Source organism: Narcine bancroftii, chromosome 9 (assembly GCF_036971445.1).
Source record: "Narcine bancroftii isolate sNarBan1 chromosome 9, sNarBan1.hap1, whole genome shotgun sequence".
Lineage (NCBI taxonomy): Eukaryota > Metazoa > Chordata > Chondrichthyes > Torpediniformes > Narcinidae > Narcine > Narcine bancroftii.
The window spans coordinates 111,345,194-111,372,712 of NC_091477.1; the positions used below are offsets into that span (position 1 = coordinate 111,345,194).

The following is a 27,519-nucleotide window of genomic DNA, read 5'->3' on the forward strand; positions in this document are numbered from 1 at the left end:
AGGCACCTTGTAGTGTCTAAAGTAACATGAGCCACTTCTTTCAGACACTTTCAATTGCCTTTTTCAGGCACCTTCATGTGAAGGAATAGAGGTTTATTAATTTAATGAAACTACGTAAATTAAACTCTTCATTGTTAATATATTCAAATATCCTGTGGCACTTAACAGGAGTTACCTATGAAACCCTTAAATCTTGACTCTTATCCAAATATTAGGACAGACAACTAAAAGCAATAACCAGATTTTAAGCAGAATAGAGAGATGTAGAGGACAGCTTTAATCAAACAATTAAATTTGGAATTGCTCAATAGGAATCACAAATAACATCAGTGAATTAATGACACCAATTCAGAGAAGAGTTTAAGCATGTGGCAGAAACCCTAAATGAATCAAAAACCTGTCATTTATTTCTGGATAGATTTCAAATCCTACTGTTGGCCCTGAAGTACAACATTTCCTCCTTGATGCCTATATTGTAGCACAGATATCTACAGTTCAGAGTGTAACTTTTCAATGATCTGGGTGTTTGTAATCTTGATTTCCCTCAATTTTACATGAACCTGCATCAAATAACAGACCGAAGGGCTGATAGGGCTTTGACTGTTTCTTGCAGCATTCTGCATTTATGATTTTTTTTGAGAAAGGGCAATAAATGTACAAAACCTTTCACTTTCTATCTTTCAAGTGCCAGCAAATCTAACAACTGTTAAAGTTTTATTTGGTTTAATTAAGTTTGAATCCTGCTATCCACAATGTGAGCATCAGCAATTCATTTTCAAAAGAGCAAATGGGGACCATTATGGATTTCTTACAGAATACACCAATTTCAATAACTGTGTGGGAGCATTGTCAGATTATATGTATTGACTTTAATCTCGTTTAGTTTGGTATTTTGAAGGGATTTAGATAGAAATAGAAAGTATCTGCAAAGAGTGTGGTATTGTGCATAAATGACTACTGACCATTGGCACTCCACATCGATGAAGTGCTTTGAGAAGCTGATGTTGAAGCATTTCAGCTCCTATCTGAGCAGCGACATTCCAATTTGTCTACCATAGTAACAGGTCTACAACAGATGCTATTCCACTGACTCCAGTCCACACAAAACCCTGCAGCACCTGAACAGCAAAGATGCACACATTAGGATGCTCTTTATTGACTACAGTTCGACATTCAACACCATCACCCCTCAAAATTAATCAGCAAACTCCAATACTCCAATATTGGAGAAAGAAGCAGATTTATCCTCTCACGCAGGTCAGTTTATCTGAGGAGTGGTAGCAGTTAGAATTTGTAAAAGGTTGAGGTAGAGGCTAGAAGCTGAGTATCACTATAAAAGTGAGGAATTGTGTAACAGTCATTGAGGGAGCAATCATCGAGGAAGTGGACTGAATCAGAGTGGTAAGGTTTGGCTCAACAGACTTCGGTGAGAACGAGTAAGAGGTGAGGGGATAGTAGGAGTTGAAGTAAGAAAGGTTAAATCTATTTGAGGATCAAAAGTATTCAGCAGGTCGGCACAGCTTTTAGGTTTTAGATATCATATATTTCATTCCTTTAGTCATAAACAGTGGGAACGGCAGCCAAGGCAGGAGAATGCACCTCTTGCAGAATGTGGGTCATCAGGGAAACCAGTTGTACCCCTGATGACTTCATCTGTGAGAAGTCCATCCAGCTGCAGCTCCTGACAAGCCAAGTTAAGGAATGGAGCTGGAGTTGGATGAACGCCGGATCACTCAGAAGGCAAAGGGGGTGATAGACAGGTGTTTCAGGGACACTATCACACTGAAGAGGCAGGAGGAGGGTACATGGGTGACAGGAGAAGGAAAGAGAACAGGCAGGTGGTGTAGGGCACCCCTGTGGCCGTTCCCCTCAATAACAAGTATACCGTTTTGGATTCTGTTGTGGGGGAAATAACCTACCAGGCACAAGCCACGGCGATCAGGTTTCTGGAATGGAGTCTGGTCCTGTGGCTCTGAAGGGAAGGGAGGAGAAGAAGTGAGCTGTAGTGATTGTGACTTCCAAAAATTAGGGTACACATAAAAGGTTCTGAGGAAGAGATCAAATATTCTGAATGGTGTGCTGCCTCCCTGGTGCCAGGGTCCGAGATATCTCAGATTGAATTTATGGCATTCTCTGGAGGGAAGGTGAGCAGCCAAAAGTCTTGGTCCTTGTAGGGACCAATGGTGTGGATAGGAAAGGTGAGGAGATCCTGCAAGGAGAGTTCAGGGAGTTAGGCGCTAGGTTGAAGGACAGGACCTCCAAGGTTCTGATCTCAGGATTGCTAATGAGGCTAGAGATAGGAAAATAATGCAGTGTAACATGTGGCTAAAGACATGGTGCAGGAGGGAGGGCTTCAGGTTCCTGGATCATTGGCCTCTCATCCAGGGAAGGTGGGACCTGTTCCGACGGGATGGTTTGCATCTGAACTTACTAATATCCTTGAAGGAAGGTTTTCTAATGCTGCTCCAGTGGGTATAAACTAGATTTGCAGATGGATGGGAACCAGAGAGCCAAAGCAGTGGAGAAGGGAAAAGATTATGTGAAAATTACATACACTGTTAGAAGTCAATGGGTTGTATGTAGTGGAAATTTTCTAAAGTGCATCTCTTTCAATGCAAAGAGTATTGTAGGAAAGGCAGATGAGGTCAGAGCGTGGATTGGCACGAGGAATTATGTCATTGTAGTCATTAGTGAAACTTGGTTACAGGAGGGGCAAGACTGGCAGCTCAATGTTCTGTTGCTTTAGGTGCGAAGGAATGGAGAGGAGGGGAAGGGGATATGAAAGGGCGAGGAGTAGCATTGCTGGTCAGAGAAAATATCACAGCTTGCTCAGGCAGGGCAGACCAGATGGGTGAATCTGAGGAACAGGAAGGGTATGACCACACTCATGAGTTTGTATTTTAGACCACCCAATAGTCAACAAGAATTGGAGGAGCAAATCTGTAGAGAGATAGCAGACAGCTGCAGGGAACATAAGGTTGTGATAGTGGGGGATTTTAATTTTCCACATATTAACTGGGACTCCCTTACTGGCTGGATGGCTAGGAGTTTGTCAAATGTGTTCAGGAAAGTTTTCTAAATCAATACACAGAGGTACCAACTAGAGAGAATGCAATACTGGATCTCCTTTTAGGGGATGAGACAGAACAGGTCACAGAAGTATGTGCAGCAGAACATTTTGGGTCCAGTGATCATAATGCCATTAGTTTCAAGTTAATTATGGACAAAGATAGGACTGCACCTCGGGTTGAGATTCCAAATTGGAGAAAGACTAATTCTGAGGAAATGAGAAAGGATCTAGAATGTGTGGATTGGGATAAGTTGTTTTCAGGCAAGGATGTGCGAGGAACTTCACTGAGAGTATAGACTTTGCATGTTCCTGTCAGGATCAACGGCAAGGTTAGCAGGCATGGGGGACCTCAGTTTTCAAGGGATATTGAGGATATGGTTTGGAAGAAGAGAGAGGTGTATAGCAGGTATAAGCAATATGGGGAAAATTAGTACTTGAGGCATTTAAAAAATATAAGAAAAACCTCAAGAAAGAAATCAGGAAGGCTAAAAAAAGACATGAGGTTGCTTTGGCAGACAATGTGAAGGAAAATCCTACAGATTTCAACAGGTATATTGAGCAAAAAGGATAGTAAGGGGCAGAATTGGTTCCCTTGAAGATAAGAGTGGTTGACTTTGTATGGAGCCAAAAGAGATGGGGAAGATCTTAAATGTTATTTTTTCATCAGTATTCACTTTGGAAACAGATATGGAATTGTGGGAAATGAGAAAAATGCAGAGAGGTCATGGAACCTATACAGATTAAAGAGGATGAAATGTTTGCTGCTTTAGAGCAAATAAGGGTGGATAAATCCCCAGCACCTGACAAGGTATTCCCTTGGACCTTGAGGGAGGCTAGTGTAGAAATTGCAGGGACTCTTGCAGAAATATCTAAAATGTCCTTAGCCATGGATGTGGTGCAGAAGGATTGGAGAGAAGCTCACATTGTTTAAAAAAGGCCCCAAAATAATACTGGAAATTAGAGACTGGTGAGCCTGACATCAGTAGTAGGTAAATTATTAGGTGTTCTAAGATATCGGATCTACAATTATTTGGTTAGCCAGAAACTGATTAGGAATAGTCAACATGGCTTTGTATGTGGTAGGTCATCTTTAACCAAACTTAGATTTTTTTGAGGAGGTTACCAGGAAGGTATGTGGACTACATGGACTTTACTAAGGCTTTTGACAAGGTCTAAAATGGGAGGTTAGTCAGGAAGGTTCAGACATTAGGTATTCATGTTGAAGTAGTGAACTCGATTTGTCAATGACTGGATGGCAGAAGCCAGAGAGCAGTGGTGGATGATTGCATCTCAGACTGGAGGCCTGTGACTAGTGATGTGCCTCAGGGATGAGTATTGGGACCATTGTTGTTTATCATCTATGTCAATGATCTGGATGATAATGTGATAAATTTTATCATCAAGTTTGTTGATGACTCTAAGATTGGAGGCGTTGTAGACAGCCAAGAAGGTTTTCAAAGCTTGCAGAGGGATCTGGACCAGATGAAAAAAATGGCAGATGGAATTTAATGCAGACAGCTGTGAGGTGTGGTATTTTGGAAGGACAAACCAAGAAAGGATGTACACGGTGAATGGTAGGGCATTGAGGAGTGCAGTAGAATAAATGGACCTGAGAATACAGATACATAATTCTCTGAAAGTGGGGTCACAGGTGGATAGGGTTGGAAAGAGAGCTTTTGGCATATTGGCCTTCATAAATCAAAGTATTGAGTGTAGATGTTGAGATGTTACGGTAAAGTTGTGTAAGATATTGGTGAGGCCAAATTTGTAGCATTATGTGCAGTTTTTGTCATCTAACTGCAGGAAAGATATCAATAAGATAGAAAAAGTGCAGAGAAGATTTACTAGAACGTTGTCTGGACTTCAGGAACTGAATTATAGGGAAAGGTTAAAGAGGTTCGGACTTTATTCTCTGGAGCGTAGAAGAATGAGGGGAGATTTGATAGAGGTATTTAAAATTATGAGAGGGATAAACAGAGTCAATGAAGATAGGCTTTTTCCACTGAGGATGGGTGAGAAACAAACCAGAGGAAATGAGTTAAGAGTGAAAGGGAATAATTTTGGGGGAACGTCTTCAAACAGAGAGTGGTGGATATGTGGAATTCAGCTGCCAGCTGAGGTTACGAATGAAGGCTCAATTTTAAAATTTAATAAGAATCTGGACAGGTACATGGAAGGAAAGGGTATGGGTGACTACAGTCAGGGTGCAGGAGAGAATAAGCACAGACAAGAAGGGCCAAATAGTCCGCTTCTGTGCTGTAATGTTCTATGGTTCTAAGAAGAAAAGCCTGACCCTTTTTGTCAGAAATAGATACAGGTGCATGCGATTCATTCTGGTTTTTTAGTCAAGGATAAGCAGCAAAATCATTAGCTGAACTGAAAGCAGCTGTGGTGCAATTCTCACCATTCAGAAATATTAAATTCACATTAATTTCTAACTTAGTGTTAAAGATGGGCTCAATTTTAACGTTTAAGAAGAATTTGGACGGGTACATGGATGGGAGAGGTATGGAGGGCTATGGACTGGGGGGGGTATTTCAGTGGGACTAGGCAAAAGAAAATGGTTTGGCACATAGAAGGGCCGAAGGGCCCTGTTTCTGTGCTGTAGTGTTCTAAGATTCTACCGGGCCACAATATCCCATTGTGTAATTGGATCCAGGATTTTCTCACCTCCAGATCCCAATCAGTGCGGATTGGCAAGAACATCTCCTTCACAATCTGCATCAGTACCAGAGAACCACGGGGCTGTGTAATTAACCCCCTGCTCTATTCACTTGACTTTTATGTATGGCTTGGTACTACAACAGCATTTACTGTATAAAAAGGGATGATGGAGGGTGATGGGATACAGGAGGGAGATTGAAAACATGGCTGGCTGGTACACTAATAACGATCTCTTGCTCAATGTCACCAAAACCAAGGAGCTGATTGTAGACTTTAGGAAGCAAAAACCAGAGGTGTATGATCCAGTAATCAATGGGAGTTCAGATGTGGAGAGGGTTTCTGGGAGTCACTATCTTGGAGAACTTTTCCTGGACTTAATACACTAATGTCATTGTGAAGAAAGCACATCAGTGCCTCTGCTTCCTCAGGAGTTTGCGGAGATTCAATACAACATTGGAAACCATGGCAAAATTCAACAGACATGTCATAGAAAATATGCTGACTGGATGTATCATGGCCTAGTATGGGGGAACCAATGCCTCTGAGCAGAACTCAGCCCAGTACATCACAGGCAAAACTCTTCCCACCATCAAGAACATCCACACGGAATGCTGCCCTTGGAGAGCAGCAATAATTAAGGATCAAGGATCCACCCCACCCAGGACATGCTCTGTTCTTGCTTCTGCCATCAGGAATGAGGACTTGCACTGCCTGGTTCAGGAACTGTTGCTACCCCTCCACCATCATACTCCTAAATAACACTCAATCAGAGCCTCATTTAAGGACTGCCATTGCACATTATTTAATTCTGAATATTTATTTTCTTCTGTATTGCACAGTTTTTTCCATTTCACTCTTTGTATACATATCTTTCTTCTTGAGTACAGTTCACAGTTACCAATAAATAGAAATTCTGCCTGACCCACAGGAAAAAGAATCTCTGGGTTTTATGCGATTTAATGTATGTTCTCTGACAATAGATTTAAACTTTGAATTTTGCACAAACCACAAGAACAAGGAGACACCCCATACAGTGGACAACCAATATCGTGTCACTCTTATATTTCAAAATAAGAAACAAAAGGACCAAAGACTTAACGACAAAATCTACACCAAAACTTCAATGCAGCAGTGAGGGAATACTACATTTTTAAAACTGTTGCCTTTCAGAGAAGACAGTAGGCCAGAGAGCATTGGACCCTGCCCATGCTTTGTATTTGTCACTCATGGGATGCCCCTGGCATACTTTACAACCTTGTTGGCTCCAATTTCTTGCTGGCCTTATTTATCGAGTTAAAATTCCTGCTGCTTTCAATCGTAGTCAGTCTGCTGAAGGTCCCAGTCCACACTAGCCCCACACTCTTTTCCCATCATGGAGAAGATTCAAGAGTGTGAAATTGTGCACCAACAGAATCAAAGACATTCTCTTCCCCTAGCCTTTAGATTCCTGGATGAATCTCCCAATGCTGCACTGTGGCGCAACATTCTGTAGTTTACTTCTGCTCCTCTTTGTATAGATGTTTACCTGCACAACGTTCGAGTTAACTTACTGGACTGCTTGTGAAATAAACCCTTCTCACTTTACCAGGTACAGTAAAATCCCTGGCACCTGGCACCTATAGGGATTGGTAGATGTTGATTAAGTATATTTTCTGATTTTTTGAGACTTACTCTTACAATACCTAACTAATACATTTGCATTAAGAATTAACAGTTTAAAAGACAAAAATACTATACTGTATTTACAATGAACAAATTTCAGTTACATGAAAACCTAAAAGCATTTTACTTTAATTTCAGTCACATACTTTGAAAACATTCAACCATTGCTGCTTCGGCAGGTCCCTTTCCCTCCATGGAACTGCCTAAAAGACAATCAATAACATTATGCATAATTAAATCCACCCTCCCCGAGTTTACAGATAAAGCCCATAACCTGGATGACTCTTAACAACCATTTACGGAGACACGTTAAGAGAGTCACCCCAACGGCGAGCGGCATCAACCAGCTTTTCATCCTGGGAGACACCATTGCTGATTCACACAACTTTATTCAAACAGCTGCTACGAGCAAAGCACAACTAAGGCCCTCCTCTGGCTGAATACTTGCTCCCACCTTCACCAAAGTTTTATGTGTTACCTCAGAGAACATTTAATTTTACAATGTTAACCTTGTGTAATTTTTTTAACCTATTATTTTATTCTTATTTATTTTAATTTTTTTTAATTTATTTTCCTCAATCTATTTTGCCAGTTGCTTGAATTCCAGGGGTTTTACTGTATAATGTGTCGATAAATTTGAAAATTAATGTGTTGCTGAAATTCCACAAGATGGGAGGGACCCTGAACAAAGGTCACAGGTACCTGTTTCCAAATGTTCCAAGACTTTAGAATCTGCTAAAAAATGTTTAAATTATTAACAGCATTAAAAGTTAGTTTCAACTACCTTCAAGCTGTACAAATTAACTTTAAACATTTATATTAATTAATAAATTTCATTTTTTTTAACTTTTTTCTATTTAATATGTACCTTGTTTATCATTATTTGATACTTGTAACTTGATCTTAACTTTCTTTCAATCTTTTGATTAATCATATTATAGGTAAACAATACATGAGGAGAATAAGATTACAAAATCAAGAAGGAAATAATATCACTATATTTCTTTGGCTTCTTCTTTGGCTTGGCTTCGCGGACGAAGATTTATGGAGGGGGTAAAAAGTCCACGTCAGCTGCAGGCTCGTTTGTGGCTGACAAGTCCGATGCGGGACAGGCAGACACGGTTGCAGCGGTTGCAGGGGAAAATTGGTGGGTTGGGGTTGGGTGTTGGGTTTTTCCTCCTTTGCCTTTTGTCAGTGAGGTGGGCTCTGCGGTCTTCTTCAAAGGAGGTTGCTGCCCGCCAAACTGTGAGGCGCCAAGATGCACGGTTTGAGGCGTTATCAGCCCACTGGCGGTGGTCAATGTGGCAGGCACCAAGAGATTTCTTTAGGCAGTCCTTGTACCTTTTCTTTGATGCACCTCTGTCACGGTGGCCAGTGGAGAGCTCGCCATATAACACGATCTTGGGAAGGCGATGGTCCTCCATTCTGGAGACGTGACCCACCCAGCGCAGCTGGATCTTCAGCAGCGTGGACTCGATGCTGTCGACCTCTGCCATCTCGAGTACTTCGACGTTAGGGATGCAAGCGCTCCAATGGATGTTGAGGATGGAGCGGAGACAACGCTGGTAGAAGCGTTCTAGGAGCCGTAGGTGGTGCCGGTAGAGGACCCATGATTCGGAGCCGAACAGGAGTGTGGGTATGACAACGGCTCTGTATACGCTTATCTTTGTGAGGTTTTTCAGTTGGTTGTTTTTCCAGACTCTTTTGTGTAGTCTTCCAAAGGCGCTATTTGCCTTGGCGAGTCTGTTGTCTATCTCATTGTCGATCCTTGCATCTGATGAAATGGTGCAGCCGAGATAGGTAAACTGGTTGACCGTTTTGAGTTTTGTGTGCCCGATGGAGATGTGGGGGGGCTGGTAGTCATGATGGGGAGCTGGCTGATGGAGGACCTCAGTTTTTTTCAGGCTGACTTCCAGGCCAAACATTTTGGCAGTTTCCGCAAAGCAGGACGTCAAGCGCTGAAGAGCTGGCTCTGAATGGGCAACTAAAGCGGCATCGTCTGCAAAGAGTAGTTCACTATATATCACTATATATCATATAACATATTGCATTACACCACAATTAGCAAATATGTCCTCATCTACTCAAACGGAAATCTTCAAAAAAAGAAAATGATTATATTAAACCCCACCTAATCTAAAAAAAAAAATGGGGCAGCCCATCCTGAGAATGTATTAATAAAAATTAATCGTCTGGTCTTCACCAGCAAAGAGAAGAGAGATAAAATTAAATATAGCCAAAAAGGGAAAAATAATTATACTAACTTAAGCCATGTGGAAATAATTTATAAAAGGTCGCCAAGTCTCTTCAAATTTGACAGAAGTATCAAATATACGACTCCTAACTTTCTCTAAACTTAAACATGACATAATTTGAGAGAACCATTGAGTCAAAGTAGGTGGATGTTGTGAGTGAGGAAACAGGTTTGGTAGGTCTCAAAGGCAAGGGGCTTAACGCACAGTTTTGATGGGGTAGGATTTCATTTACAGAAGGCAAATGTGGGAAATGGTAACTGATGCAACACACACACACACACACACACACACACACACACACACACAGTTTACAGCAGCCGTGTGAACGAAATAGTGGACAATTATAGCGTGGGAACAAAATACACAAACACATACAATTAACTGGTATATACAATGATCAAGGAAAAATCACTACGATGGCCCACCACCCCTTGACAGTGCGGGCTCTATGCTACAAGGAACACTAATTAAACGCTACCAACTCTTTTAACTGTGCACATCTTACCAATAGTTTTTCCAGCACCCTTCCATGTTTCTAGGCCTGGAGTGAAGCAGGGTAGCCCCAAGCTGGCAAAGAGTGAGAACAAAGAACTCATGGCACCTTTATAGTGCTGGAGGGTCAAGCCCAGGCTGTTAGCAGGACAAATGGCTCAGTGCCAGGAAGGTTAATCCAATTACAACAGCCAGTGGCCCAAGACCAAGTACAGGCAGGCTGGAGAGTCAAGTCCAAGTAATTTACAAAGGTTCCAATGGCAAGGTGTGCACTAACTGGTGGGACAGAACCAAATCTTAACAGCTGGTGTGTCCTCCGACTAAGTAGGGAGTAGTGCTGTCATGTGACAGCCACAAACCTTTTCCAGTACAACCCTGTTGCAGAGAAAAGTGTTTTATAACAAAATAACTTGGCCGAGAAACCAGGGAGTCGCTTCAGAAGGAGTTTTTATTTACAAGAGATCTTGGAGAACAGTTCCACCAAAATACTGAGGCTGCTCTGCCTGAGTACGGACCAGCCGGTTTAATTTATACAGAGGTACAAACAATAGACACATGACACACTGAAGCTCTGAGAGCGTCCACCATAGGGAGAAAGCAATTGTCATTGGTTGATTCAAAAAGAAACAATTCAAAGTCTGTGGCGGAATGCAGAGGGTATACTGCCTTATTCAGCAGCACACAGCCTAATGTACTGAGCGTCCTTGTAACGATTAATAGACTTAAAAGTGGCAGTGCACAGCTTACTTTTAACTCTTTGTCACCCACTAAAACTCTCTTTACTAATTTTTTCTTCTACAAACCCACCCCTTGGAGGTCACACCACGCACAAATCATGAGGCAAATCATAATTCTATGTAAATGTTATAAGTAAAAACAAAAAGACGTTTTTAAAAAAAACGAATTAAATGGGTCAATATATACACTAGTACCATCCAAATGCTGGTCAAGGCACATAGTCATATTCAATGACAATGCCTCACCAGCAACCCACCCTGACAAAACAGGGTCGCTGTGTTACCAATGGGGCGGAGTGCTGTAGGAACTTCTCCCCAGTGTTAGAGGGGAGGGTAGAAAAAGGAATTTGTTTGGTCACTGACTCATGTACCTGGTTTCTCCAGCTTAGCTGGCAAATGTGAGCATCTTTACCACTAATGTCTGCAAGCAGGCAGGGAAGGTCATCCATCAGGTACCAGAACCCTCTCTTGGCTTGTGCATCCCACGACTTGGCCTCATGTTTCGGCACTCCCTAAGCACAGAGCCCAGATGCTTGTCACCATGCTATCCTGTGATGAGGCAGGGGGCAGACCGGCAGGTATACATCCAGGGTGCATCTTGGGGCGCTTGTTTTTCTGGGCTGATGTTTGACACCAGGATGCCATTCCTGCTCGCGTTCTCTTTCAATGGGGGCTCCAAGTGCCTGTGTTGGATCCCTGTAACAATAGCTTGGAGGGGTCAGGACAGAAAGTTAGCCAATTTAATGTACTTAAAAACTGTAACTTTGCATCCACAGACTGTGATTATTTGTATGTTCATTTTCTCTGAGTGTACTTAGAGACATTTAAAAAAAATCCATCACAAAGGATTAATGAGATTGAATATCAGTGATAAAGTTTCCATAGCAACAGTGCTCTCTTGCTGAGACCTTTTTGCATAATTTGTGAAAAGTCTTGTTGGTCAGTGGTCAGTCCAGTGTCACTGTACAGGTGCTAGCAAAATCATAAGCGACCCTGAAAAAAAGTGTTGTCCAATGTCCCAGTATCAAATGGGTTGTAGCGAGCAGCGACACCAGGCAGAGATTTTGTCCAGAAGCCAAGCAGGACTCTGCAGCCTTGGATCTTCTGCCAGAGGTTCCATTTGGCGACCACCTCACTGGCTAAGATATGTAATTTGAAAGGAATACCTGACTGGCAGTGCTTGTTCAACAGCTTGCTTTGCTGTGTCAAAAGTAGCCTGTTGTTCTGGTCCCCATAGGGTGGTTCAAAGTCCATGGTAAGTTGGGGTATGTGCTGCCACCAATAACTTAGAAGGCTCACAAAGCTCTGTGTGTCGCTTTTATTTGAGGGGATGGCAAAATTCAAAGTTTCATTCTTGACAGTCTCAGAAATGTCTCTTTGGCCTGAGCACCAATGTATCCCCAGAAACAGGGCATTCTGGATGGGCACTGCACCTTTTCAATATTAATGAGCCAGCCCTTTTTCCTGAGGGAGATTAGCATGTGAAGGGCCTCTGAAACAATGGTATAATGGACAATTGACACCTCTGGGAGATTGCAGCAGATTAAATTGTTGCAAATAGTGTGAAGGTGGACCCAAGTAACTGCAAATTGCTCTTGTGAGTTAAAATGGAAAGAGAACAAAAAAGAAGCATTCTTGTTGCAGGGTCTGTACTGAGGACTATAGACAATCTTGGAGGGAGGGGACAACATCTGGTTCCCCTTTGCCTGTCCCATCTACAATTGCAGCCCATGCAACCCCGAATGTAAATTTGCCCCCGTTAGTATAAAGGGACTGTCCCAATACAGTGGATTAGAATCTTTTCATTTAATTCAGAGATCTTCTAGCCAACAATGTAGAAAAGGCTACAACCCAATGTGTGGAAGTGGGAATTTGTATAAAGTGTAGCTGATAAAGTCTTAAAAATATCTATCCAATACCTCTTCAACATAGGTTATGACCAAAACATGCGAGTTAGAGAAGCCACTTCTGGTTTGCATCCATCACAAATATTATAACATTATAAAAAGTACGGGCCAATTTGTCATTCGACATACGAGCACAATGACGTGATATTAACTTACTTTATTATTATCACGCTGCTGAAGATCCAGCTGCGCTGGATGGGTCACGTCTCCAGAATGGAGGACCATCGCCTTCCCAAGATCGTGTTATATAGCGAGCTCTCCACTGGCCACTGTGACAGAGGTGCACCAAAGAAAAGGTACAAGGACTGCCTAAAGAAATCTCTTGGTGCCTGCCACATTGACCACTGCCAGTGGGCTGATATCGCCTCAAACCGTGCATCTTGGCGCCTCACAGTTTGGCGGGCAGCAACCTCCTTTGAAGAAGACCGCAGAGCCCACCTCACTGACAAAAGGCAAAGGAGGAAAAACCCAACACCCAACCCCAACCCACCAATTTTCCCCTGCCACCGCTGCAACCGTGTTTGCCTGTCCCGCATCGGACTTGTCAGCCACAAACGAGCCTGCAGCTGACGTGGAAATTTACCCCCTCCATAAATCTTCATCCGCGAAGCCAAGCCAAAGAGAAGTGATATGTACCTATGTATTTTGCATATATCAAAACCAATAAAAAGATTTAAAAAGTTAAGAAAATAATCTACTGTTTTTAGTGGTGGTCAACCAATGGGGGCTGCACTAAATCCAGCATTGAGTCTGACCCTTTCTAGGTTGAGACCACCTGGCACTTCTCCATAGAATGGTCAATGAACCAGCAGAATGAATAATAGCAAAAAGCCATCGATCTGCATTGGGGAGCACTTGTATTCAATCTGCAGAAATAACCAGGAGCTTATCATTTTAATTCCTCATCCCACTCTGACCCATTACTCTATTGCCCAACACCAGTTGAAAGAACAATACCTCATCTTTCCACATCACAGCCTTCTTCAATTAATGTTAAATTCTAAACTTCAAGTAACCTGATTTATCAGTCATTCATCTGTGATGTTGATTTAACCTGTTGCTTTATTTAAATTTTTAATCTAGTCATACAGGCCCTTTTGGTCGACAAGCCTCACTATTACCCAATTGACCCACACCTGAACAGTGGGAGGAAACTCATGCAGACATGGAGACTGTACAAACTCCTTACAGACAGCGCGGGATTTGAACCTTGGTCCTGTTCGCTGGCGTAACAGCATTGCGCTAACCATGCCACGTTATTTTTGAAAAATTTTTACTCTGGGAGTGGAGGACATGTGTGACCTGCCAGGCACATTTTCCTGCTTCTTATTTTGCAAATCTTACATCCTTTTGACAATATCTTTTTGGCTATGGTCACATTCTCCAAGTGCTCCCATTCACTCATTGAGCTGTAAACTAGATTACAATTTATCTCCATCATCATCTCAGTTTTACCACATCAGAGACATCCCCTCTCCTCCACCTTATAGTTCAACTAGCTTCATTTGTTGTTTTCCCAGTCCCGCTGAAGAGTCTTCAGTATGAAACATAAGTCCACTTCTCTTCCAACAGATGCACTTTGGCCTGCTAATTATTTGCAGCATTTCTGTTTTCACTTAATTAATGGATATGATTAGGTTTCAGTCTGGAGCTAAATTAAAATAAGCCAATTTACAAAACAACTAAAAACTACCCCATGAACTGGGAACCTGCACTTTTGTTTCAGTGAGATTAAGGGTTTTAAACACTGCAGGGATGAGGGACAGTTTTATTCTCGCGCTCATCAGACATTTAAATGAACTATGAATCATTGGTAAAAGATCATCAGAATCAGGTTTATCATCATTAACACGTAATCATGAAATTTATTGTTTTGTGACAGCAGTATTGTGCAAAGAAAATGGAGGTGATGGCAGAGCTGTTGTAACAGCAGCACTGCCGCTGGTGTGGACCCACGGAGAATGGGGAGCAGACACCGGCTCTTCTTTTTTCTTTGGCTTGGCTTCGCGGACGAAGATTTATGGAGGGGGTAAATGTCCACGTCAGCTGCAGGCTCGTTTGTGGCTGACAAGTCCGATGCGGGACAGGCAGACATGGTTGCAGCGGTTGCAGGGGAAAATTGGTTGGTTGGGGAATGGGTGTTGGGTTTTTCCTCCTTTGTCTTTTGTCAGTGAGGTTGGCTCTGCGGTCTTCTTCAAAGGAGGTTGCTGCCCGCCAAACTGTGAGGCGCCAAGATGCATGGTTTGAGGCGATATCAGCCCATTGGCAGTGGTCAATGTGGCAGGCACCAAGAGATTTCTTTAGGCAGTCCTTGTACCTTTTCTTTGGTGCACCTCTGTCACGGTGGCCAGTGGAGAGCTCGCCATATAACACGATCTTGGGAAGGCGATGGTCCTCCATTCTGGAGACGTGACCCACCCAGCGCAGCTGGATCTTCAGCAGCGTGGACTCGATGCTGTCGACCTCTGCCATCTCGAGTACTTCGACGTTAGGGATGAAAGCGCTCCAATGAATGTTGAGGATGGAGCGGAGACAACGCTGGTGGAAGCGTTCTAGGAGCTGTAGCTGATGCCGGTAGAGGACCCATGATTCGGAGCCGAACAGGAGTGTGGGTATGACAACGGCTCTGTATACGCTTATCTTTGTGAGGTTTTTCAGTTGGTTGTTTTTCCAGACTCTTTTGTGTAGTCTTCCAAAGGCGCTATTTGCCTTGGTGAGTCTGTTGTCTATCTCATTGTCGATCCTTGCATCTGTTGAAATGGTGCAGCCGAGATAGGTAAACTGGTTGACCGTTTTGAGTTTTGTGTGCCCGATGGAGATGTGGGGGGGCTGGTAGTCATGGTGGGGAGCTGGCTGATGGAGGACCTCAGTTTTCTTCAGGCTGACTTCCAGGCCAAACATTTTGGCAGTTTCAAGCGCTGAAGAGCTGGCTCTGTATGGGCAACTAAAGCGGCATCATCTGCAAAGAGTAGTTCACGGACAATTTTCTCTTGTGTCTTGGTGTGAGCTTGCAGGCGCCTCAGATTGAAGAGACTGCCATCCGTGCGGTACCGGATGTAAACAGCGTCTTCATTGTTGAGGTCTTTCATGGCTTGGTTCAGCATCATGCTGAAGAAGATTGAAAAGAGGGTTGGTGCGAGAACACAGCCTTTCTTCACGCCATTGTTAATGGAGAAGGGTTCAGAGAGCTCATTGCTGTATCTGACCCGACCTTGTTGGTTTTCGTGCAGTTGGATAATCATGTTGAGGAACTTTGGGGGGCATCCGATGCGCTCTAGTATTTGCCAAAGCCCTTTCCTGCTCACGGTGTCGAAGGCTTTGGTGAGGTCAACAAAGGTGATGTAGAGTCCTTTGTTTTGTTCTCTGCACTTTTCTTGGAGCTGTCTTAGGGCAAAGACCATGTCAGTAGTTCCTCTGTTTGCGCGAAAGCCACACTGTGATTCTGGGAGAATATTCTCGGTGACACTAGGTATTATTCTACTTAGGAGAATCCTAGCGAAGATTTTGCCTGCAATGGAGAGCAGCATGATTCCCCTGTAGTTTAAGCAGTCTGATTTCTCGCCTTTGTTTTTGTACAGGGTGATGATGGTGGCATCACGAAGGTCCTGAGGCAGTTTTCCTTGGTCCCAACAAAGCTTGAAAAACTCATGCAGTTTGACATGCAGAGTTTTGCCGCCAGCCTTCCAGACCTCTGGGGGGATTCCATCCATACCTGCTGCTTTGCCACTTTTCAGTTGTTCGATTGCCTTATTTGTCTCATCCTGGGTGAGGACCTCATCCAGCTCTAGCCTTAGGGGCTGTTGAGGGAGCTGGAGCAGGGCGGAATCTTGGACTGAGCGGTTGGCACTGAAAAGAGATTGGAAGTGTTCTGACCATCGGTTCAGGATGGAGATCTTGTCGCTGAGGAGGACTTTGCCGTCTGAGCTGCGCAGCGGGCTTTGGACTTGGGGTGAGGGGCCGTACACAGCCTTTAGAGCCTCGTAGAAACCCCTGAAGTCGCCAATGTCCGCGCTGAGCTGGGTTCGCTTGGCGAGGCTAGTCCACCACTCATTTTGGATCTCCCGGAGTTTGCGCTAAAGATGGCTGCATGCGCGACGGAAGGCTTGTTTCTTCTCTGGACAGGACGGCTTTGTAAGGTGAGCCTGGTGGGCAGCTCGCTTCTTTGCCAGCAGCTCCTGGATTTCCTGGCTGTTTTCATCGAACCAGTCCTTGTTTTTCCTGGAGGAGAAGCCCAGTACCTCTTCAGTGGATTGCAGTATGGTAGTCTTCAACTGATCCCAGAGGGTTTCAGGGGACGGGTCCTTGAGGCGGATTGCATCGTCGAGCTTTGCTTTGAGGTTTGCCTGGAAGTTTCCTCTCGCTTCGTCTGACTGCAGGTTTCCAACAATGAACCTCTTTCTGGGGGCTTTACTGTTCCTGGGCTTTGGCTTGAAGTGAAGGTTGAGCTTGCAGCGAACCAGCCAGTGGTCAGTGTGGCATTCCGCGCTGGGCATGACCCTGGTGTGGAGCACATCTCGTTTGTCACTTTCTCGCACCAGGATGTAGTCCAGGAGGTGCCAGTGTTAAAGATGTCCTGAATGGAGTGAAGAGTAATGCCAACGATGGCGCTAGCCAAGTTCACAACCCTCTGCAGCTTTTCCTGTCCTGTACATTGGTTCATCCAGACCAGACAGTGATGTAATGGTACACCTGTAGAAGTTTGCAGGAGTATTTGTTGACATACTAAATCTTCTCAAACTCCAATCAAAATAGATACAACCTATTTTTGTGATTTCCTGTCATATTTTGTCTACGGGTATATTGCCCATAAAGCTAGCTGTTTTAGTCAGTCCATGTATGCTTGGACATGCACTCAGTGCAGGTGCTTTGCAAATGTTGTCTTACGCCTGGGCATGCTTGGAAATTTTCTTGGAAACTACAGAGCTCCAAACTACATCCAGCTAATTGACAACATTTTCAAGCATTCAAAACCATGAAGTGCAACGTGTCGTTGAAAATTCTTTTTCTGCATTCGCACTTGGACATCTTCCCCGCTGATTGGTGCAGTGACAAACACAGTGAAAGGTTTCACCAGGACATTGCCACCATGGAAAAGCAATATCAGGGCAACTGGAATCCATCAATGCTGGCCAACCATTGTTGGACACTGACACAAGAGGCCATAGATGCTGGTTACAAATTAAAATTGGCGGCAAAACATTTTTAGGTCAGTTGAACTCACGCAATGTGCCAGTATCATTATGCAATTAAACATACTAAATTCAATAAAAGTTAATTTAATGTTTCTCCGACTTTCTACATGATACAGAAAATCTGTGTTCGGCTTGAAGTCATCAATCATGATCCCCAATTTTATTTTTCAGGAAATAAATCTTTTGAAAAGAATTTGTTGTCCAGTGTTATTGCGCTACTTGCTGTACTTAAATATGAGTTGAATGGCCTAGATAGCATGCAATACAAAGTTTTTCACTATATCTCAACAAATAGAAAAAGGAAAATTCAAATAAAAAAAATCAAATCAACTATTATCTGACACATCAAATTAGAAAATTGTCACTTCTATTCAAAAGCAGACTGAGAAGTGAAGGGGGATGGGAGGGGAAAAAGCGAAAGATAGAGGAACAAAAGAGCAGAATGCGATTAAATGTTTGATGGAGTCCAGGTTACTCTATGCACATCTTTTTTTTTTAAAATCGATTGGAGAAAGCCAACGAGGATTTAGAGAGGAAAAATTTGAGAAATCTGAATTTATTTTGAATGGGTAACTGAAGTAGCTGATGAGGTGGCACCCTTTGGTAACATTTAAATAGGCTTTTGGGGCATTTAGTGAAACCTCAAAAGACATTATTTACTAGATGTGAAGGACCATAAATTATAATTCAGCATAGAGTAAGGTATCCTATTTTTATAACAGTACCAATTCACCAACGGCTTCTAGAACGCTTCCACCAGCATTGTCTCCGCTCCATCCTCAACATCCATTGGAACGCTTTCATCCCTAACGTCGAAGTACTCGAGATGGCAGAGGTCGACAGCATCGAGTCCACGCTGCTGAAGATCCAGCTGCGCTGGATGGGTCACGTCTCCAGAATGGAGGACCATCGCCTTCCCAAGATCGTGTTATATGGCGAGCTCTCCACTGGCCACCGTGACAGAGGTGCACCAAAGAAAAGGTACAAGGACTGCCTAAAGAAATCTCTTGGTGCCTGCCACATTGACCACCGTCAGTGGGCTGATAACGTCTCAAACCGTGCATCTTGGCGCCTCATAGTTTGGCGGGCAGCAACCTCCTTTGAAGAAGACCGCAGAGCCCACCTCACTGACAAAAGGCAAAGGAGGAAAAACCCAACACCCAACCCCAACCAACCAATTTTCCCCTGCAACCGCTGCAACCGTGTCTGCCTGTCCCGCATCGGACTTGTCAGCCACAAACGAGCCTGCAACTGACGTGGACTTTTTACCCCCTCCATAAATCTTCGTCCGCGAAGCCAAGCCAAAGAAGATCCCACAATTCTAAATTGAAATGCAGTTTACAGCACTTACATACGAGAAAAAAATACTTAAATTATAATTTGTATTAAACGTAAATGTCAATTGCCAAAAGAACTTTGATTGGGTTCATGAAGTTTATTGAGTAACACCGTGAGAATATATTCACCAGAATTAGTTTCAACTCATCTATATGGTTGGTAATTATGAGAGATGCAAAATGAATTTTTCTGTCTCTGGAACCTCTAAAAACTCTGCATTCCCCAATTTCAGGTCCAATTGGTGACTATTATTTCACAGGTGGTAGTAACAGCCCAAATCTCTACCAACTTTCGCTAAATCTTACCATTTCTCGATCCCATCTTAAGAAATCTGTCAGGTCTTTCTCCTTTGATTCAGTCACCTCTCTCAAGTGTCCCAATTTTTATTTCAGTGCCAATTTTATGTCTATTATTTCCGTAAAGCATCTTGAGAATTTTAAAAAATGTTATAATTTCAAGTTGCTGCTGTTGAGTGGATAAATATCATCACCACTTCAAATTGAATAAAATGGAAAGGTTTATAAATCTAATTACAGTAAACCCCGTTATCCAGAATTCAAGCAATTGACCAAAAAAAATCACAGAAAATAAATAGGATAAAAATAAGGACATTTAAAATTGGCACGCCTTGACGTTAGCGCACCAATCACTCAATCTCAAGCAACTGAAAAATTCACTTATCCAGTATCTACCAATCGCCATAGGTGCTGGATACCAGAGGATTTATTGTATACACTTTCATGTACTGATGATAATCTACCAAGAAACCTTGAACCAAAATAGTCTTTATAGTGAAGGCCAGGCTGGCTCTTTAATCAGCCATCAGGACTTTAAGGAATCATTACACTTCATCAAGATAGTGATCGGAGTCACGAAAAATGAATCTGAATCCTGTACATAGTTCTACAAGACAAAACAGAAAAGTGACATTCTTTAATTTGCTTTATTACAACAAATTAATTACATCATCAGTATCATTCCAGTGAGGGTTCATGTGCTTTTTGACACTTTTATCCAAAAGTAGCCTTGCCCCCTTTCTCCACAAACTGCTTTACACTTAGTTACACAAAACTGTAATCCAATGGTAGTCACAATAGGTTTACAGGATGGAATTTCAGTTTATTCACAATATGTACAAGAAAATTGTTCAAATCCTTGTAACTGGTTTCTGCAAAAAAACTTTTGCAAAACTAAAGCACATGATACTCCAGTAAAGAGCACTTTTCCTTCACCAGATTTAAGTCTCATTTTGTACAAAATAAAAAAGTTTCAACTAAATTGGATCTTCAAAACAACATTTTTACCAGATACTTTTATTTGTGAACACGGAGGTCACAAATTAACATATTCCGTTTTATTTTATTGCCACAAAAAATTCATGTACACACACACACACACACACACACACACACACACACACACACACACACACACACACACACACACACACACACACACACACACACACAGAGTCCCCATGTACAGGTGTCAACAGTCTGGAGAAAGTTGGTCATGACTTTCATTTTGTTTATTTGCAATATATTCTGGTGTTTAAGAAATAAAATATGTTGGATAATTGTTAATTTACAATAAACTGCTTCTTAGTTTTGTAAAAATTAACTTACACCAAGAGTTTGTCTTTCTGCATATTGTCAATACAATGAAAACATTAAAGGTGTGCTTTACGCCACTTCACTTTTACGAAAGACCTACATTAATACCTTTTTTCGCTAACCGTAAGAAATCTGGAGGATTTTCGCTTTTACAAAAAAAGCGAAAAAAGGGCTCAGTGGGCTGTCAGGAGAGCGCAGGGCAGTGGGATCGGTGTGAGGATCGATAGCAGACTGTTGGGAGAGCGTGGGGCAGTGGGATCAGTGTGGGGACTGATACCAGGCTGTTGGGAGAGCACAGAGCAGATGGTCTGGGAATGCTCAAAATTATTTCCCATATAAATGGTAATTGCTTCTTCGCTCTACACCATTTCGGCAAACAAAAGGATTCATAGGAACACTCTACTTTCAGATAGTGGGGATTACCTTTATTTGCAATTGTTTTTGGTTTCAACTAATTACTAACTATGGACTACATTCAGAAACTGCAGGAAAATGGGGAAAAAAAACATCTTTGAAGTTCAAAAGGAAACAGCTTCTTAATTTCACACCTGCATGATATTCAACTGCCCATCCTTTGTGAAATACCAAAACCTCTCAGTTAAACATGTTGGGCTTCATGGATAATCCGCACATCATTCCAGAGTCGAGGGAAGCAAAACATTTTCAAGTCTGGCCCTTTCACATAGCTTTGTAGACTCCACCTCCACCTGATGGCTATAAAACATTTCGGAAGAACGTTGAAAGAAAACAAGTTTTTCATCATCTCCACGGCTACTGTGACACGGGTTACATGAAATATTTGTAAAGAGAGGCAGGTTTACATTCAAACTTTGCTGCTGAATTTTCCATGTATTTTCACTATTCTCTGGGAGTGTTCTTTGTATGTGACTTGATCCCACATCATGTGTACTTGTCCATAGATAAGGACCACAGTTAGTCTTCTGTGTTACCGGTTCAGGTTGGTCAATGGAAAGCCTGAGTTCCTTACTGAGAGAACAATGTATCTGGTTAACATTTCCAGAAGTTGTTGGCAGACGGGTTTCGGCCTCTGTCCCTGCTCCCTTTTCACATTCGGATTCTGTTTCCATGTTTGCATGTTGCTCACTTTTGCAGTTCAGCAACTCTTCAGAATCCTGGTGAGCAGAAAGTCTTATTGAGTGCTTTTTTTGGTGCATACGAAGTGCAGATGCCGTTTTACAAATTTTGAAACACTGGAAACAAACATGTTCTTTCCCTTCCTGCTGAACTAGTTTTTTGTCCAAATGTTTCTGTTCGTGTTTTTTCTTGGAGGTCAGGTAGAGGAAACGCTTTGGGCAAAAGATGCAGCAATACCGTTTCTCACCAGTATGGATTCTCTCATGCTTCTTTAGAGTTTCACTCAGAGTGAAGGCCCTGTCACAGTACTCGCAAACAAACTCTTTCATACCCAAATTAAAACATTCATGTTTATGGAGGTTTCCTTGGACTGGGAAACGGCACCCACAGGTTTCACAGTAAAATGGCTGCTCTCCGGTATGACATTTGAGGTGCGTCCTCAGAGTCGAAGAGTTTGAAAATGATTTTGAACAGTAAGAACATGAGTAAGGCTTCATGGCTGAACTCCACTCTGGGTCACTTTCCATTTCTTCTTCATTAGGTTTTATTTTATCATCAAGTAGATTGCTACTTTCTTGAGATACATCACTAATAATATCATGAGCTATTTCTTCAGGGACATCAACATCTTTTTCCTCAGTTGTACTAGACATAGAATCAATATGATTATGGTACTTTGGACCACCCTGGGTTTTCCACCTCGATTTACTCATTTTGTGAAACCCTTTTGCCTTCTTTTTTGGCTTATATGTATAGTATGGTCGCCAAAGCTTATCATTCGAATCATGATCACTCATTTCATCACATGATTCAATGCCTCCTGCAGGCCCTGCAATATTTTCAGCAGAATCTGGACCACCAGATGATGTCACAGTTTGATCACCTTCTTCTTGCATGTTGAAATTCCCAAGTGCCTTTTCTTCTTCTGGCATCATCCATTTTGACTTCCGGTCTTTTCTGCAGAGCATTTTGGAGCCCGAAGTGTGTTTCTGTACAACAGCTTTATCCCCAATTTTCACAGTAATTTGACAAAGAGGGGCTGATGGGTTGTCAGTGGAGGTTCCCGGAAAGGCAGGCTTTGCAATGTAGGTTTCTGTGCGGCTTCCTTCAGGAAAAATACTTGTACAGTTCTTGTGTGCAGCCCGAAGTTGACCTCTTCTCTTTGCTGATTCTACTGCCTTGCTACGGCCACCTTGTTTCTGCAGTTTAACATAATCATCAACATGATTGTTCTTCATTTTTGCATCTGAAGGATCACTGCCAAGATTGGTCTTTGGACAAGTCTGATGACCATTTTGACCAGACTCTAAACCACCACTGTATGTAATGACAGAGGAAAATGTATTTCCGTGCCTTATGACAGATGAAACCCTATTGCTATGCATTATGACAGAGGGGGCTTTATGTCCATAGTTGATAACAGAGGGACTTGTATTTACATCAGTGGCCAAACCTTGTTCCTTTTTAATACAATGTTCACTATTATTATTAGCTTCATTTTCTGTTGAAGTCCAAGTGAGCAAGGAATCACTCTCTCCCTGTTGGCAAGGCTGCTTTTCTCCTTCACCTGATCTGTCCTTAGCAGATACAAAGTGACATGTTTGTTCTAAAGGAATGGTCCCAGAGGAAGTCGATTTAACCTGAAAATTCTCCAAAATAGATGACGGATTACTTATGGAAAGGGTATCAAGATTAGCAGGGGCCACATTTTCATCATTTGAATGAACATCAATCACATGATTACTGCTGAACTCATCTTGACAAGATTGAGTGTAAGTTTTGTATGGTCTTTTTCGTAGCTTCATGGGTAAAAGCCTGTAGAGTTTGAATGGATACATCTTGGCTCTGAATCCAGCATTGTTTGCTTTCTTATTCGTGGGACGTCTTGCGTCAATGCCATGAAAAGATTTTTGATGAGTTTTCAAAGTATAGTATGTCATAAAGGTCTCCAAGCAAAAGATGCACTGATATCGTCTCTCGCCAGTGTGCCAGATCTCATGTTTGGTACGATATTCTGCCAATGCAAATACTTTATTGCAGTAATGGCAAGGATAGCTTCGTCTCCAAGAATGAACATTGGCATGTCTCTTCAAGCTGGACAGAGTTACATAGGAGCGTTTGCAAACACTGCAAAAATACAGAATGTGTCCCTCGACAACTTTCACAAAATGTTCTGGGTCTGGTGAACTGCTACCTCGCCTTGCGTGTCCCAGGTTTATTGTGCACTTGTTCGAGTTCTCCAGTTCTGAAGCACCAGAAGACATATCTACATCTTCCTCACTTCTAACAACTTCATTTTCACTGGAAAAATTCTCTACTTGCTCATCTGCAGATTCGGAGTCCAGCAAACCTGCCCCAGGCCCTCTGCAAAGATGCTCGTGTGTTTGGAGCCTCTTGAGATGTACAAATGGTTTACTACAGTGTCTGCAGGACAGGGGGTTTTCCAAGAGGCTCGTGTGGATCTGGGAGTGTACATTCAATGAAACTCGAGTGCTGAACGATCGTGGGCAATACTTACAGATGTAAGCTGCTTCATTTTCCTTTTCTGCCTCCATTTTAGGCCAAATAGCATTCGATACTGGCTTGGTTATGTTTTCCTCACCAGGATAACATTTCTCTGCATCACCAACTCCTGTAATTTCCTGTGTTGTCAAAGTAGGCTCATTTAATGGGTTAGCCACTGGCAGAAAGTCACAGTCATTTTTGGTTTCCAGTGCATTAAAATTAATCTGTGAAATCTCAAGATCAGTTGAACTGGCAGTGTGAAGTGGTTGATTTGTCTTACAAATTTGATCTTCCAAATAAACATCCTGCTTTGTTCTGGTGGAAGCAGTATTGGAATTACTGTTCCAGAAAGGCTTTTCATTTTCTTGTACAGATTCTTGAAGTCTGCGATGTTCACCATTTTGCTGATATCTTCTGGAAGAGAACACAGCATAGGAATGTTCAGCAAATGTCTGATTGGGCTTCCGTTTTGCTCCATTTGTATCCTGGGGAACACATACCGTGGGTGGCTTATCAGATTCTACTGTTTTTTTGTTGACGTTGGCTGTCAAGTCAAATGGAAAATACAAGTTATTGCCATCTTGCATGTTGAAAATGGAAAATGCATTTGTGATTCGGGGTCCATTCACAGATTGGAAATCTTCACTGCCTCTGTCACATACAGAATTGAGTGTCTCGGCCTTCAGATTATGAAGACTCACTGGTAAACAGGGGGAAGCAGGAGAGAGTGACTGACTAGAATTGAACGATGAACTCCACAGAGCCTCCACAGAACCAATGTGTTGCTGAGGAATGTCCATCAGATTTTCCAGGAATGATATCCCTAGCCTTTTCCCGCCGCTCACAAGATCTTTCACTTGCTCTGACCCTTGAACTGCAACCTTTGCACTGTAGATGAAATGCAATATTTCTGCAAACACATCTGCCTTGAAGTCAGGCAGTTCAAGGACTTGGCTGACCAGCCACAACTCCTGACTCGAAAACAGGTTCTTAAAGTAAGCACTTGATGCTGCCAAAACATTTTTGTGAGCTTTAAATTTAGTGTCTTCTACAACAATGGTGACATCACAGAATACTCCTTTGCTGCGTTGTTCATTCAAGCAACCAAGGACAGTCTGGCTGTGGGAGTTGTCCATAACATCTGTATTTGATGGCATGACAGTCATCTGGAAGGAAAATAAATGAATTCAATCAGCGTTAGAACTAGTTCAATTTCTAATAACTTCCATCCTAATCTCACACTAATGAAAACAAATAATGTACTTGAAACACACACTTCTGTTCCATCTTGAGATGTTATCATTATAGGTGCACTGTGACCTGTGGAGGTCAGTGAAAGTGCCCTTGGAACAGCTTGACAGTCATGTGAATACTTAACACAAGTTTTTCCATGAAACAGATGTGGATGTTGGGCATCCTGATGTTTTCTTCAACAAACTTGTTTGTAGTCAGATGGCCATACAATTTAACTTGTTTTGTTTTAGCTACAAAGAGAGTACACAACAGGGTTTTTCCATGAACTGTTTTTGAGCATCAAATCTCACCCTTTTTATATCTCTCAGAAACACAGCTATTTCTCCTTTTTTTTAGTTTAAAAAGGCTATTTACCTATTGGTTAGTTTTATTAGTGACTCTGTCCTTTGTTAAAACGACATGCATTCATATTTTTTCTATTTCTCATTCTCCTAGGCAAATACTACTAAATTATACCTTTCAACCACATAACCCTAACAATCCCGCTCCTTTGATTCGACTTGTACAGTCACAGTCAAATATCGAGCCTTTTCCGAAGGGCTCGACACTGATCAAGTCTTCAGCCTGTAAAGTGGATCAATGTTTACTTGTTGGCAACAGCATTTAAACATCATAATCACATCCAAAGTCACTATAATTATGATCATCCAGATGGTCCAAGTGATTTGAGTCAATCTGTTGTCCAACTCCACAGAGTCAAGGTAGGTGGTTGACTCAACTTATTCAGCTCTTTCCTTATACATTAATTCCTTAATGTTCTCTGAGTTATCAGTTACGTAGATGCTACATTCCTTTTCTATCAGAATTAGTGAAATATTAGTCAGTGCCCTACTCCTGCACTTGGTACCTTCCGTACTGTTACGAGCCCAGAGGATCCCAAAACTCAGCAGCAATATTCACCAAGACAAATGGTTACTTAAAGAAAAGTTGCTTTTAATAATCTTTAAACATGAAAATAGAATCACACTTTAACTTATCACTATTGAGTTAACTAACTTAACACCCTTCTAATTCTAAGAGCACGTGGATGTAATGTGTAAGTTCAGAAAAGTTCTTAGGTTCACAGTCCAATCTCACTTCTCATTCCTCCAAGTTCACTGGTTGCAGGCAATTCTTATACTGTGCACAGAATTTAACATTTGTAAAGTTCACCAGGCTTTGGTGCTTGAAAGGTAAAAGGTTCTTGTCGGTTTTCAGAGAGAGAGATTTGTTGTTCGCTGGACATCAGCCACTTCAGTGTCTTGCTGATGAAACTTTCCCCCTCAGGGTTCTCCAGATGATAACCTCTTTCTTCAGGTCACCACAGAGTTAGTTCCTTTTTTTTTCTCTTATTTCAAGTGAAACATTAGGCAGCCAGTCCTCTTCTCTTGCATGAATCACAAGGGCTGAACCAAGCACTCACAGCCTGTCTTCCAAATGGGGTTTTCCACAAGCTTGCCAGCTTGTCCTGTTCCAGTCCCAGCTGCTGCTGCTGACTGTAAAACTCCAGAATTGATCATTGTCTCTCTCTCTCTCTCTGAGAGAAAAGCTGTTTGACTCTCTCTGCTTGCAAAACCATATGAGCCTCCTAGAACAGCAAGTTCCACTTCAGACAGTCTGTAGCTCCGACAAGTTCTTTCATCTGTTGCCTTTTTGTAAACAACAATCCATTAGTGAAGTCTCTTGGGCACTCTTCAAAGCTTTTGCACAGGCTATTGGCCCCAACATGCCTAGCATTAGAAGAGCTCCAGTCTTT

General features: G+C 42.3%; 1 protein-coding gene and 1 long non-coding RNA gene across 28 annotated transcripts in view; one reads left to right on the forward strand and one right to left on the reverse strand.

The window, feature by feature from the left end:
* The window catches only part of LOC138742642 (uncharacterized), an 83,345-nt gene that overhangs the window by 10,764 nt on the left and 45,062 nt on the right, over window positions 1–27,519 (forward strand). The gene's annotated exons all lie outside the window — the stretch shown is intronic.
* Window positions 1–27,519, reverse strand: part of zbtb38 (zinc finger and BTB domain containing 38) — a 137,444-nt gene that overhangs the window by 7,451 nt on the left and 102,474 nt on the right. For 18 of the 26 annotated variants that reach the window (XM_069897316.1, XM_069897314.1, XM_069897317.1 and 15 more), the window contains one exon: window positions 20,247–25,696. The exons of 3 other annotated variants lie outside the window; for them this stretch is intronic. In XM_069897316.1, the coding sequence (XP_069753417.1) occupies window positions 21,563–25,696 (4,134 nt within the window). In that variant the 3' untranslated portion in view covers window positions 20,247–21,562. Of the gene's footprint in view, window positions 1–962; window positions 1,119–1,919; window positions 1,978–7,542; window positions 8,203–20,246; window positions 25,697–26,240; window positions 26,321–27,519 lie in introns of those variants that run through there. 5 more of the 26 variants (XR_011344328.1, XR_011344327.1, XM_069897324.1 and 2 more) reach the window with 5 other exon arrangements.